Source organism: Barbus barbus (genome assembly GCF_936440315.1).
Source record: "Barbus barbus genome assembly, chromosome: 2".
NCBI classification, from domain to species: Eukaryota; Metazoa; Chordata; class Actinopteri; order Cypriniformes; family Cyprinidae; genus Barbus; species Barbus barbus.
In genome coordinates, this window is record NC_136730.1 from 30,116,933 (window position 1) to 30,131,560 (window position 14,628).

Genomic DNA, 14,628 nt, shown 5'->3' on the forward strand with positions numbered 1-14,628 from the left:
CCTTAAAAACAGGTTTTGACATGTTGTATGAGCTCTGTGTCATTAGCTTGAAATGCATCAGACAAGTCCAGTAGAATGAGGACGGCTGATCTGGAGGCAGCTTTGGCCCGCTGCAGGATTTCATTGAGATCAATGTAGTCTATGTGGAATGTCCACTTTTGAAACCAAATGCAAGTTGTTTTGTGGAAGAAAGTTAGAGACCTGACTGACAACAACTCAAAAATAAACCTTAATAAAATATTTAAAAAGACTGTTTGTCTCCTTCAGGCTGCTTCATCACTAGGCCGACTAAAACTTAACCAGAAAAATCATATTAATCACTTTGACTTGTAATTTAGCAAAGCAAATAATAAAAGTAAGAAACTTTATTGTAGGTGATTCTGGCAATTAATCTAAAAAAAGCTATACTTTCATCCAAAGGTTCTTACAAACAAGGGACATCGTAAGCAATTTGTAATTTATTAAAACTATTTGTACACAAAACCTCACGTTATGCAGACACTTCACTCCATTTTCCATTCCACTCCATTCAAATGCATTTAATGGTCCATTAATCTTTTACTTTGTGAATGCAACTTAGAATAATTATGCAGGTATAAAAAGGATCAACATTAAAATACAGTGACTAAATGTTGCAGAGCTGAGCGGAGTGTGTGGCAAAGTACCGAAGTGTCTGTTCCATCGGTGTTCCTTCTCATTGCAAATGCACGTTTTAGCGAACTATGTCCAGAATGTCCATGAATATTTTAGAGAGAAGCCCTTTTCCCTTCAGAGTGCCCTCGAGCAAGAGATGCTAAGTAGAACACACCATCAGCAATGCTTCTTGAATGTTTCTTATTTGGTAGTTGAGTCTAACTCAAAATATCCAGAGGCAAGTCTAGCTTTTCAATAAGTGATTACAGTCTTCTTCTATCATAAGTTATACAGCTGTGCAAGAATATAATCCAATATTGCTTAGACATTGATGGATTGTGACTGCCCCTGAACAGAAGTAAAAAGTTTGTGATAATCAAAACAATCGTTCAAATGTCCCTTTAAAACTGCCAGTGTGATTCATTAATGTTTGTCCAAGATAAACACTCCATTTGGAAGGAGATGTTTATTTGAAAATATGTTTTAGAATCTTTCTTTCTGTGGAATTTTGTTTGTATGTAGCTGCCACAGCTGAAACGAATTAAATGTCTGAGCTGCATGTAAAACATCCCTGACAACCCCTCAAAAAACAAAACAAACAAAAACATGTAGATAATTTTAGTAAATGTGTTGTACTCATTTTCTTTTTGCCTGCTGCTGGACACATTGATGTTTGACTTCAATAGTCGTAAAACTGCTAAACATTCTGAGGGCATAAACATCTTAGAATTTGTTTTCAATATACACACAATCATAAACATGCAAAGCTGCAGTAGTATATGGATTTGGGTACGGAGTTTATTGTTTGGAGAGAATGAAAAGAATTTGAGGAGGGTTTATATGGAAAATTAATACTGTATGGTGTAGAGAGGGTGGAGACAGGCAGTAATAAAAAATAAACTGGAAAACAGTTAAGGCTTTTTGCAGAGATCCTATTTTGAACAAAAGTTTTCATTAGACTATACTTATTTATTAATTATAAATATTGATAGGTCAGATCAACTGTTGTTTACCAGCAGGATCATTTTTTGTGCTTTGTGTCTTCTGTCATATTTGTTAATCTTCACAGTCACAAGAGCAGGGGCTTTTCTTCATTCAGACAGAATGAGTGTATTTGGGAACAGTTAAGAACATGGAAACTCGGTTTCCATGGGAACTCAAAACAAACGGGGAAATGTTTTCCTCTTTAGTCTGTCCTGCAGAGCCGTTCTACCAAACTAGAAAACAACTCGCATATGTCTTTGTGACACCAACCTTAGAGAATCACAGATATTGTTCTCATATCAAAAGTGAAAGTTGCAGCAGAAGGCTGAAAGTCTACATGTAAAGAAAATAATCCAAATGGATCAGTCAAATGGAGAAACAGATGGGAGAGGGGTTACAGAGAATGAAAGAGAGTTCTCAGAGTCAGTCATTTGTAGAATACATTTCCACATTCTATTACCTGCTTGACCAGTGAAATGGTACCAGTTTATTATATAGGCCTATATATATATTCTCCCAAAAGTGCATTGTCAGTACATAAATTATAACCTACATTATTATTAAAGACTCCACTACACTTCTCTAGAAACTACATTTACAGTTTTTTACAACTTTTGTTCCAAGCTGCTACAACAGTTTGGTTTGCTGGCAGAGGAATATTTAGGAGTAACTTAGTAACTGTGTCTAACAAATATACACACATGACATTGGTAAGAGAATGGGTTAAAGGTTCCCCTTGCTCTGTATCAAACGTCTTACGTCACAGCAACAGTTGAGCAGTGAAACTGCAACAGACTGTAAATTGAGGGAGAGAGTGAAGCAAGAGGAACTGTCTGAGAGAGAAGAGAGAGAGAGAGAGAGGAAAGACAGAGAGACTGGGGGGTTCTAATCGTTGGTCTCATGTTGCAGGAGCTCATTTGACACAACAGAAGTCTTGGCAGAAGAATGCTTTTTCCCTCAGGCCAGCTGGCTGTGAGCGCAGGGATATGGATGCCCTCTAAGTGTGGATACCATGCTGGTTCGCTCCCTATCTTTCTTTATCTTCTTCAGCTTTTAGGCACTGGAGCATCTTGGCCCAATGGTAAGAGTTTAACACAAACTGTAACATTTGCTTTCAAGAGTAGTGACTGTGTTTTTCTGACACAGACACTGTTATTGCAATGCACTGTGTAATTTAAATACCACAGCCAAAGTGTGTTTATCCGACTGTATGTTTAGTCCTTTAACACCACTTAAGGTTATTCTGCAGGTTACATTCCATTAAAATGTGCTTTAAAGATCAGCTTTAGATAAGTGTTCCTTAAGTCCCAGCTGATGTTTGTCATATGAGACTTGCTGAAAATTGTGAATCTGTTTACATATTCATAAGCTGTCCTTGTGTTGCTTGCCAATTAGATATAATCCTTTGCCAGTGTCCAAAATATATAGACGTTTAATTAATGGACAGTTCTGTTTAGTGTTTAGTAAACCTGGATGTGCTTGATGTGCATAAATCTCTTTGGACATTTTCTCACAAACGGGAAAAACAGACATGAGATAAATGTGCCAGGAAATGACTATAGGAAATTTTTTTTGCAAACTCAAAGATAGCAAGACAGACAGGAATCTTGCTCCCACAAAAAAAAAAACAGAAGCAGTGTTATAATTATAGCACTGTTGCACAATTATCACAGTCACTCATCTTTTATCTAAATAAAAGCTAAACTTCTTGGGGGGCGATGAAAGATCCCAGACTATAATTACAAAACTGGTAATTAGATCTATGACAAAAGCATGACTTGAACCTGCCAAGACATAGACTTTAACGAATGGTTAAGAACTTTAACTTTAACGCCACCCAAAAATGAAAATTTGCTGAAAATGTATTTACCCTCAGGCCACCCAAGATATATAGGTATGTGCTAAAGTAAGGTATGCTAAGGTATGTGTTTGTTTCTTCATTTGAACAGATTTGGAGAAATTTAGTATTACATCACTTGCTCACCAATGGAACCTCGGCAGTGAACGGGTGCCGTCAGAATGAGAGTCCAAACTGCTGATAAAAACCTTCACAGTAATCCACATGACTCCAGTCCATCAATTAACATCTTGTGAATAAACACATTAATCATTAATGTGTTTTAACTTTAAACTATTGCGAGTCCATAACACTTCTCTAGGGAGGAAGTGAATCCCTTGTTTCTAAACATGTTTGTTTAGAACAGTTTTCACTTGATCTGTGCATATTTCTCTCCTAATTCACACAAGATGAATTTTTCACTGGAGAAACACATGATTATGGACACAAAAACAATGGTTTAAAGGTTTAAAAACATCTTCATAGATTTGTTTACAAACACAATTGATGGACTGGAGTCATGTGGATTACTTGTGGATTATTGTGATGTTTTTATCAGCTGTTTGGACTCTCATTCTGACGGCAGCCATTTACTGCAGAGGATCCATTGGTGAGCAAATGATGTGATGCCAAATTTCAAATCTGTTCTGATGAAGAAACAATCTAATCTGTATCTTCAATGGCCTGAGGTTTAGTACCATGTCAGCAAATTTTCATTTTTTGGGGTGAACTATTTCGCTAAAGATAAACTTTCTTGTCTTATCATTTTTCTCTGGCACAAAATTGCCTCACAAACCATCACTTCAACGTTCGCTGACTGAATGTAAAAAATAATGACTTTTCCCTGACTGAATTGGAAGATAAATTGACTAACTTTACCTCTAACATGCCAAATGAAACTTCATTTGAAGAAGACACTGTTCACTTAACGTCAGTCACATGAATTCTAGAAAAGCATGCAAGACATTATGTCTCTGACTTGTAGTCTGCTTGATTTAGTTTTTAGGTCGCAAGAGGATAAATGTCCCGGCCCACAGTGGAACGCCATGTGCCGTACCTGCTGTGAGTATGAGCAGATTTCATGTAAGTGCCCATCTCAGGGAACAAAAGTGGGCTACGCTGTACCCTGCTGTCGAAACGTTTTGGATGAGTGTGACCCCTGCATCCTTCACCAGGGTAAGAAGGAACACAACTTTCTAGAAGTTTTGAAGTTTAGATGACCTGGAAGTGTAATTTTCAACTTGAGCAGTTCATATTATGGATTTATATTGTATACGTGTCTGTGCAAAATAGATTTTTTAAAAATATATGAGTTTCAGCATACTTTATTTGTTTATTATTTATTTATGCTTTCTATTTGCTGTTTTCATAAACTTTATTTATTTAAAAAGTAAATAATTTCTGTATCCAATAAGGTTGCAGCATTTTTGATAACTGCAAGACTTGCAACAATGGCACCTGGCAGGCCAAGGATGATTTCTACATCAGAGGCAGGTACTGCACATCGTGTCGTCGAGGGTGGTCTGGTGGAGACTGTCTCAGTGAGTTATTTGGTCCTTTACAGAATCCTTTTAATACATGACATTTAGACATTTAATACATGACATTTGTGAAGTGAATAAGTCTTCACTTCACTTCTTCACTTCACTTCGTATGTCACTTCACTTCATTTACCTTTATTGCTTTTTATTGTCACAAATATTTAAATAATTTCACATACACACTCTTTTTGGCAACTTTAGCATGCGGAGAAGTTATACAGAGACCACAAGGTCATGTGACTTTAGAAAGTTATCCAATCAATGCCAAATGTGAATGGACACTACAAGCTGGCCAAGGAGCAACAATGGAACTCAGGTATCTAAAGCTAATGAATGATTTGTAGTTCAAACATTTCTCAATTGAATCAGTCTCAGTTGCAGATATATTGGAAATGTGTACAGTATGTTTTCTCAATACAGTTTTTCTCAATGTTCACATGTGTTCAGGTTCTCCATGATTAGCCTGGAATCTGACCATAGTTGTCAATATGACTATGTAGAGGTGCGGGATGGGGACAGTCCAAAGTCGCCTGTGATTGGCAGATACTGTGGGGATGAAAGCCCTTTACCAATCAGAGGTTCTGGAAACTCTCTGCATATTCGTTTTGTGTCAGATGGCTACAATAACTATGATGGGTTTTTTGCTACTTTCCAGGAAGTCTCAGGTACAAAATCAATCAATAATTTTAATAATTTTTTATTTTTTAATCATTGTATTTTTACATTTTATAATTTATTTATTTATTTATTTAGTTAGTTAATTACTTTTGAGTATATTTTATTAGCAATTAAATTTATAATGGATAAAAATTTATATAAAGCATAAACCTTTTTATTTATTTTTGATTTTATATATATATATATATATATATATATATATATATATATACTGTATACACTGTAAAAAGTGATAAGTTAACTTTTTGGAGTGATTAAGTTAAGTCAACTTATCACTTTTTACAGTGTATATATATATATATATATATATATATATATATATGAGGACATCCGATGCAAAAGCCTCTAAAAGCCATCTTGGTCTCTAAGTGAATGCTCTCCACACATAGTATATGTTCATCAACTTTCACTTCAAATGCACTAAATCCCAGCCTCAGCCCATTCAGAAGTAGCACTACTTACATAGAAACCTATACATAGTAGACAGAAAGAAATGCTAATTTTACAGAAAAACGTCAGATGTACTTAGAAGCTTTTGCATCTGAACTCTCTCTTTCTCTCTCTTTCTCTCTCTCTATATATATGTATAAATTTAATTTCTAATAATTAATTTAGCAGATTTTTTTATTTTCTGTAATAGAATTTAATAACATTTTTAAAATCACACACACACACATATATGCCGGGACTACCCGTAATGGAAGGAATCTGCTGGAATGTTGAAAATGAAGGACTGGCCCCCTCAAAGTCCAGATCTCAATCTCATCGAGCAAATTTGGGGCGAGAACTGGACAGATCTATTGTTCATTCAAAGGAAAGCCTTTGCCTTGAGTTGCAGAAGGCATGGGATAACATTAGTGTTGAAGTTCTTAGGAAATATATTGACACTATGCCAGAGAGATGTGTTCTGTAATTGCTGCAGAAGGTGAACATATCAAATATTGAAGTTAAAAGTGGATAAAAACAGTACGACTCTGATATTTGTTGTGCTTAGAGCAACCATCTGCATTTTTCATGAACATTATTAAATTAAATAATGTTTTGGAGGCAAAAAAGGTCAATATTTTCAGATCTGTCAGGTGTTCTAATAATTTTGGCCACCACTGTATATATGTAATAATTAAAATATTATAATAATTCCTTTCCTCAGTGTAGGTGTATGTTTTCCCTAATTTTATGGCCCTCTTTGTGGCTTTTTATTATTTGTGCTGAGTGGGCTTCATGGATTCATGCTTACAGAGAGATTCCCTTAAGACTAATTTCTAAGCAAAAATGTTGTTTAATTTTTAGTGCTTCCATATTGCATCATAATATTTTACTGTTTTCCACAAGGACAAGCACCACCTCTCTGCGCAATCCCCAAGAAGCCACCACATGGAGATCTCTTCCTGCGGTACAAGGAAGGTGACATTCTCACCTCGGTTCAGTATCTTTGCTATAAACCGTACAAACTCAAGGGAGCATCTCAGCAGGCATGCCTTCCCAATGGCACTTGGAGTGGCAGTGCTCCTGTGTGCATAAAGGGTACGCTGACACTTAAGACAACTGCTTTTGGTATAACACCCTTTGAGACTGACAAAGCTGCTTACAATCAAAGTCAGGTGTGCATGTATGCCTGGGAGTCATGCTTCTTTGAACTTGAGATCACAGAATATTAGCTTCTATTGAGATCTGTCAGGATTTGAAAATGTATGGATTTTAAGGATAAACAATGCTCTAAAAATCTGTTTTGTTGTTGGATAATTTTAATAAATAATTTGGATAAATTTTAGTGACCTGTTCCACTGCTATTTGAATTACAGAAGTGACCATAAAAGACTGTCCACCTCCACCACAATTCCACAGTGGATTCTACACTGAGGTTTCAGGCTCTGATGGCAGAATAAACTATGTTGAATATTTCTGCAACAATACATATATTCTTAGTGGAGACTCAAAAAGAACATGCCAGAAGAATGGGACCTGGAGCGGCAGTCAGCCCCTGTGTGTCAGAGGTAACATCTCTACTTTAAGTTGCAAAGCAACCTTTTGTAAATCAATCAACTTGAACATCTAAACTGTTTTACAGCTTGTAGAGAACCTAAAGTGTCTAAACTTGTGCGGCAGAAGGTCTTGAAATACCAACCTCCTTCCAGGTAGACTTTTTTTTCATTTCTTTGTGACAGTGTGATATTAAACTGGTAAAGTTGGATCTTAATTTGATCCCTTATAATGCTAGGAAAAGTCCAGTGCACAAGCTGTACTCTGCATCCAGTCAGGGAGGGATTGAAGCAGACACACTGCAGAAAACCTTTTCTGCTTTTGGAGATTTGCCACCAACTTTCCACCATGTGTATACCAGCATAGAATATGAGTGTGTCTCAGCGCTTTACAAGCATTCTGGTAGCGCACGCCGCACATGCCTAAAGACTGGAAAGTGGAGTGGTCGCCATTTCTCCTGTTCACCAGGTGGGGGAAGCACTAACACATTTAAAGCATGTTATGGTTCTGTTTCCCTATTTATAAATATTTTCTATGCACTAATAACCCTGACAACTGTAACCATGAAAACTGTAGGCTGATAAAGCAGAATTACATAATTTGTAAAATAATCGATTATACAATATTTAAAATGTATTTTATAATACTTTTTTATGTAATAATAGTAATAAAAAGAAAGATTATTAGAGTATATTTTACTATAAGATACTATCTCAGTATTTCAATCTTTCTACTACAGAATTTCACATTTTATCAAATGCCCTACTTCCCATTTCTTTGTAATTATTTGTGAAATTTACTTGCAATTTATGAGTGAAAACTGTTTCTACACCCTATTTTCAGTGTGTATGATATCATTTTATTAAATTAAATACAGTAAATATGTAGATAATAATAATAATTATTATTATTATTATTATTATTATAATCATTACTACTAGCATTTTTGTTTTATTTTACATTTTAAACATATTGTGGAACCTGTTTTCCTATTTACAAATACATTAATAACCATGAGAGATGTAGGCTGACAAAGCAGAATCACATTATTATTCCAATAATCGCTAACACTCATTTTAAAATGTATTTTATTTTATTTTATTTTTCAAAGCTGGCACTTACTAATAATCTGATATAATTAGAAATTTGTGCCAGAACTCACTCACTCACAGAACCGGCATTCATTCTCTTCCAGTATGCGGTAAATTGCCAGCTGCCAGTCCCCAGAATTTCACAGAGATTCACTGGCCATGGCATGCTGCCATATATACCCGTCTGTACAATGCCAGCCCTCTTATGGCAAGGACCAAGAGACGGGGGGACACGTTTGCCATAGATGAGGAAGAAGAGGGAGAGGAAGATAAACAATGGATTCAGAAGGACCAGAGATGGCAGCTCGTCTGCAGCGGGGCTCTGGTCAACCAGCACTGGGTTGTGGTGGCTGCTCATTGTGTGGCGGAGCCAGGACAGACTGAGGCGCTCAGTACAGATGATCTAAATGTAGTGATGGGAAAACATTACCTCAGTGACCTTAGAGGGAACAAGAGACTACAGCACATACAGGTAAGAGCTTTCAGACTACAATATGTCTTGCAGAGGTTCTTCTAGCAGTCCCTCTAAATTATCAATGCAATTCAAATATGCACCATTTAATTATCTATTTATTTGTGAGTACATACAAATAAATTGCATATAATAAATCAACTTAAAACACTAAATAACTCCTGACATTAACAGAACGAGACCTTTCCATAAAGCCAACAGCATTACCATATTTTATGTCTTGGAAAGTTCTTGGAAAGCCCAAAGCCATACTGAGGATACTGCAGACTAAATATATGCATTAAAACTCAAGGCACATTCTTATCGATAATCTATGATTAGGCTTTGCCAGGTAGTCTGTAGGATTATTTACTTCTCAAACCGACCAGCCTGTTTCAGTTCAGGTCTTTCATCATCTCTGTTCCCACACAGATCTCTCAGATCTTGATCCATCCGAACTACGATCCACATGTTTTAGACTCCGACCTGGCCATACTTAAGCTGGAGGACAAAGCTCGAATCAGTGAGTATGTGTCCCCTGTGTGCCTGCCGCGTCTACAGGGTGGAGAGGTCACTGCAAAGCAGGCCTTCCTTACCGGCTGGCCCTTAGCAGGCCAACGCAGGGCACAGGACTCTGGGGCCGCCCGGACCGGACTGATAGAATTAGCTGATGTGGTGAAGTGCGAAAGGCAATTCAGCAAACACGGCGTACCGATCAGTATGACTGACAACATGCTATGTGGACGCCAACATCCACTCAGCCCATCCATGATCTGCCCTTCTGAAACTGGAGGGATTATTCTTTCACTCTCTGCTGATTCCCAACCCACTTTAGGGCTGGAGCCTTTTACCCCCAGCAGATCAGAAGATGCTGATTCTCATCATGCTTGGGAACTGCTGGGGCTAGTGAGCTTCGGATATGAACTGCTGGGCTGTAATCCAGATTTGTACACCATCTACACACGGGTAGCAAACTTTAAGAACTGGATTGAAAAGAAAATTACATAGACCTTTAGATCAAATATTATAGCATGATCGTCTGTATAGCATTTTCCATGTTCCGGATAATAAAAAAATGGAGATGATACATGTTGCATTGTCCTTTCAGTTTTCTCATTCATTTGACAGTTTTTTTTTTTTCTTTGACAAAAATCATATAAAAAAAAATCAAAAGTTCTTTGATGAGAGAAAGTGTGAATCTTGAGATTTCACAACTAGTTTATGGAGTATGTATGAAGATATGTTTTTGCATGGTAAGATGAAGAGGAAGCGTTCCATGTGAATTCAGTCACTGGGTTTGCAGGTCTTAGCTTGACTTTGCTCTGTCTTCAAGATGTTTCACAATCCAATTTGCTCATACTTTTTACACCATCAATATGTATTTACACTTGCCTTTAGTGCAGCCCTTGTCGACTAAAACTGGGACAGTGTATTTATTTTTCAAAATCCTTTTAAATAAATGAAATTTCAGAAACACAATGTCGTATTTAGTGTTTTTTTTAACAAATGTTCCTTATTTTTGTAGTACTTTTATTAGCTTTATCCAAAGATTATAGTAAACCTACAAGGATGGCCTCCTTAAGGACACACAGGTGGTAACTCATTCCTTAGAGGGATCAAACCAGCCACCTAACTAGTGATGACCACTGATGCTATTATATTGGAATGTTGGGGTTTCTCAAATCAATCAAAATCCTTAGTTTTTCTTAGTACAGTAAGTAATCCAGTAATCCAGTAATACAGTACAGTACTAAGTAATCCTTAGTACATTTCTTGCGATTATCAATATTGGAAACAGTTTTGCTGCTTGATATTTTTGATGACACTTATTTTCAGGATTCTTTTATTAATAGAAGGTTTACTGGATTGAACAGTATTTATTTGAATTAGAAATATTTTGTAACATTCTACATGATTTTACTGTCACATGTGATCAATGTAATACATCCTTGCTAAATAAAAGTATTAATTTATTATGTACTGTATATACTATATACTAATTGTATGTGTGTGTGGGAACACACACACACACACACACACACACACTTATATGTATATATATATATACTGTATAGTAAAGATAAATGACAGAATGATCTTTCAACAATTTAATATGCACTATTTAGGATTACTTTTTTTTTTTTTTTTCCTTTTTTTTTGGTAATATTAGGGAAGACTCCCTGGGGGTTGTTTTGGTTTTCCATGCTCCTCTGTTATGTTGTGTGTCTGAAAATAGAGGGTGTAGAAGCTAATCTGTTACTACCTATAAACTGCAAGGTAGGATCCTGACTTTATGCTTGTGCATGTGGCTGCTTGTGCGTGCGTGCGTGCGTGCGTGCGTGCGTGCGTGCGTGTGTGTGTGTGTGTGTGTGTGTGTGTGTGTGTGTGTGTGATGCAGACAATCTGTTGGATGTTAATAGTGAAAGGGGGTTCAGTATGTTTCTTGAAGTTGGGCAAGTCTAGGCAGAGCTGTATGTTTATGGTTTCTAGGTTTGTATGTTTATCTAACTTAATCTGAGGAAGAATGATTGATATTGCGCTTCATCCAAAGATTCAACTTTAAAGTCTTTCTTCTTTGGAGACATGTGCTTCATTTATGTACTTAGTTGACTCATACTTTGTAAATAGTCTTTAAATGCCTTTACTGAGAATTGTGAAAAGCGTGTTAAAGTATTAAAGCCATCCTCTCAGTAATGACAAACATTAAATTTATTTATGCTGACTAAGCATCACATGTGAAACTATTGCATTGTGGGAGGTTGTGGGAGTGGTTGCGCTTAAATCCTACAAAACGTGTTTAAGCTGAAAGATGCAGAATTCAATAAATACAAGTATAGTCTCTAGGTAAGTGTCACGGTGCACACAGCAGGGAGGAACAAGGAACGCGCAGACGAGTACATAAACTCAAATAATAGTCTTTAATGTAGACATCAGGACAAGACATGGCAGGACAAGGCAAGGCTTACAGACAGGAAACACCGGGGGTAACGAGTAGACCAGACGCCATCTAACTGAACAGACAGGATTAATATACAAGGGATAATCATAGACAATTAGACAAACACGACTGGACAAGAATTAACTAATAATCACATCAGACAAGGACAGGAAACAAACCAAAAATGGACACAAGAGGCACATGACAGAGGACTGAGAGTAAGATTATTAAAAAAAATGTTTTAAAATGATCTTTAAAATGAATAGCAATAAAGTAGTTTCCAATGAACAAGTTGTACATAAGGCACTATACACTAGGGCGGTGCCTTTTCAAAAGGTACACCTTTGTACCCTTTTTAATGGCTGCATTTTGGTACCTTAACCTTAAAGGTACATTTTAGTGCCTACAGTGTACATATTAGTACCTAAAAGGTACAGTGTATATTAGTACCTTTTGCAAGGGTACTGCCCAAGTGACAGCTTTTGTACCTTTTTTTCTGAGAATAGAGGCAATACTCAACTTATTCAACTGGGTAGTTGACAAAAATATGGACATTAACTTTTTTTTCAACAAGATTATAGGTTGATATTTATTTTAAATGTATATACAATAATTTAGGTAACCATTTCTATTTTATTTAGTCAATTTTAATTATTTATTTAATCCATTATTTAACCAATTTTAATCACTTTTTAGCTTGTTGAAGTTTACTTGAAGTTGGCATTAATTGAGCACTCTCCTATATAATTTTGGCATATTATACAGTGCGACTTATTGTGAATGATTCATCCATGTGCATGTTTAATTTTTTTTTTATTTGCTCTTGACCTCATAATGTTTAATCATAAAGTCATAACATGATCTTCTGGTGAAAACAGCAGTCTCTGATGTTGCCGTACACCGGAATTGTTTAGTTTGCTTAAACCCTGCCCCTTCACAATTGACTGCAAGTATTTGTGTTTGAGTGTGATGGCCACATCTCAAAATCTATTCTATTTTTTCGATAATCAGTTTCACTTGGATGTATGCCACAATATGGATTAAAAGATATGTTGCTTCTTCCATTTCAATGTGACTCATAGTCCTGTGGTGTCACATAAACAATATATTTAGTGTAATCCTTCAGTTAATCAGATAATAACTGTACAAAAGTAACATACAGCATTAAGATATCAGTGCCTGGCAACTACGTATGCCCACATCCACATATTCCTGTAGCACTTGTTCAGCTTTAGTAACTTGTAACTTGTTTGGTCCTCGTTCAATGAGGTGAATTTGTCTTGAAATTGACTTGTTATTTATTCTCATTGATGCATGATTCATGAGTAACACAGACCACTGACCTCAGTTTGTCTGTCAAGGCTGGTACAGACCTGTCTGTTTTCTTACATGATCCTCCATTAGCTCACCTCTGAAACCGCTGAGTGAGAAAAGTCGTAATTGAAGATTTGATTACCTGAATCAGTTACTTGAATCATAATTTTTTGAGGTTACACTTTATTTCAAGGTGTCTTGTTACAGTGTAATTATATATTTAAGTACTGAGTAATGTTAATTAAAAACAGGTCTACTTTATTACGTTTAGGAATAGAGTTTGGTTTAGAGTTAGTTGCATGCAATTATGGATCATTTACTGTTATTACTGTAGTTTTTTATAGTATTTTTAAGTATGATTTTTTTTTAAACAAAATGAAATTAATTCAAATGTTCTTTTTTAAATGCAGGATATCATTCATTATACAGATACATATAAATTATTTTGTATAAATTATTAATTTTCATTTTAAGTTGGGTTATGCATGTTTTGTTGCACTTTAGGTATCCTTATCAGGTGGACAACCTGCAGACATCACACATGTGATGCACCACATGCTGGTGTTACTTAACCAAGTGCATGACCTTTGAGAACTGTAGTAATTATATTTAACCTTTCCTAATGGGCAGTCCCATTTGCCACATAACATATTCAGGGAAAATCTGATTATTTGTTAATCATGTTCAATATCAGTTTCAGATTCCTAGAGACACATATCATTGCACACCAACACAAGACCACATAATCAAGGTAATTTTAAAGCTTTAGACTTCCAATACAATTATGTATAGGAATTTACCTGTATAACAGTAAATAAAAGTTACTTTAAAAGTGACACTATGTGCAGATGCAGTACTTTCACCTGAGAATGTGTGTATGTGTGAACCATGTCTATGTATGAGGGATTAGAGAGGTTTGGAACAGATTAGTTAATTATAGACACCTGTCTGCTAAGCATGGAGACTGGAGTCAGGTGGATGAGCTTGAAGAGTGTGCTGGACAGCTTTCAGTGTGGTGTAGCACAGGTGGGGGCAGACAGCAGATGTGAGACCATGTGCCTGTGCACATTCCTTGCATGTGGCATCAGTCCAGACTCTCCGCTTGAACAAAATGAGTGTTTCTATCTGGTAGGACTTGCAGACTCACTATAGACAGATTAAAGCAGTGTCTGTATTTAATG

At 36.2% G+C, this 14,628-nt stretch overlaps 1 protein-coding gene across 1 annotated transcript; it reads left to right on the top strand.

The window, feature by feature from the left end:
* Positions 1 to 2,421: 2,421 nt before the first annotated feature.
* On the top strand, positions 2,422 to 10,666 carry pamr1a (peptidase domain containing associated with muscle regeneration 1a). Its single transcript, XM_079430778.1, has 11 exons — positions 2,422 to 2,698; positions 4,454 to 4,630; positions 4,870 to 4,995; positions 5,197 to 5,311; positions 5,443 to 5,660; positions 7,006 to 7,197; positions 7,476 to 7,667; positions 7,742 to 7,808; positions 7,892 to 8,121; positions 8,849 to 9,216; positions 9,628 to 10,666. Exons 1-11 carry the CDS (start codon positions 2,563 to 2,565, stop codon positions 10,201 to 10,203), a joined length of 2,397 nt encoding a protein of 798 aa, XP_079286904.1. The 5' UTR covers positions 2,422 to 2,562; the 3' UTR covers positions 10,204 to 10,666.
* The last annotated feature ends 3,962 nt before the right edge of the window (positions 10,667 to 14,628 follow it).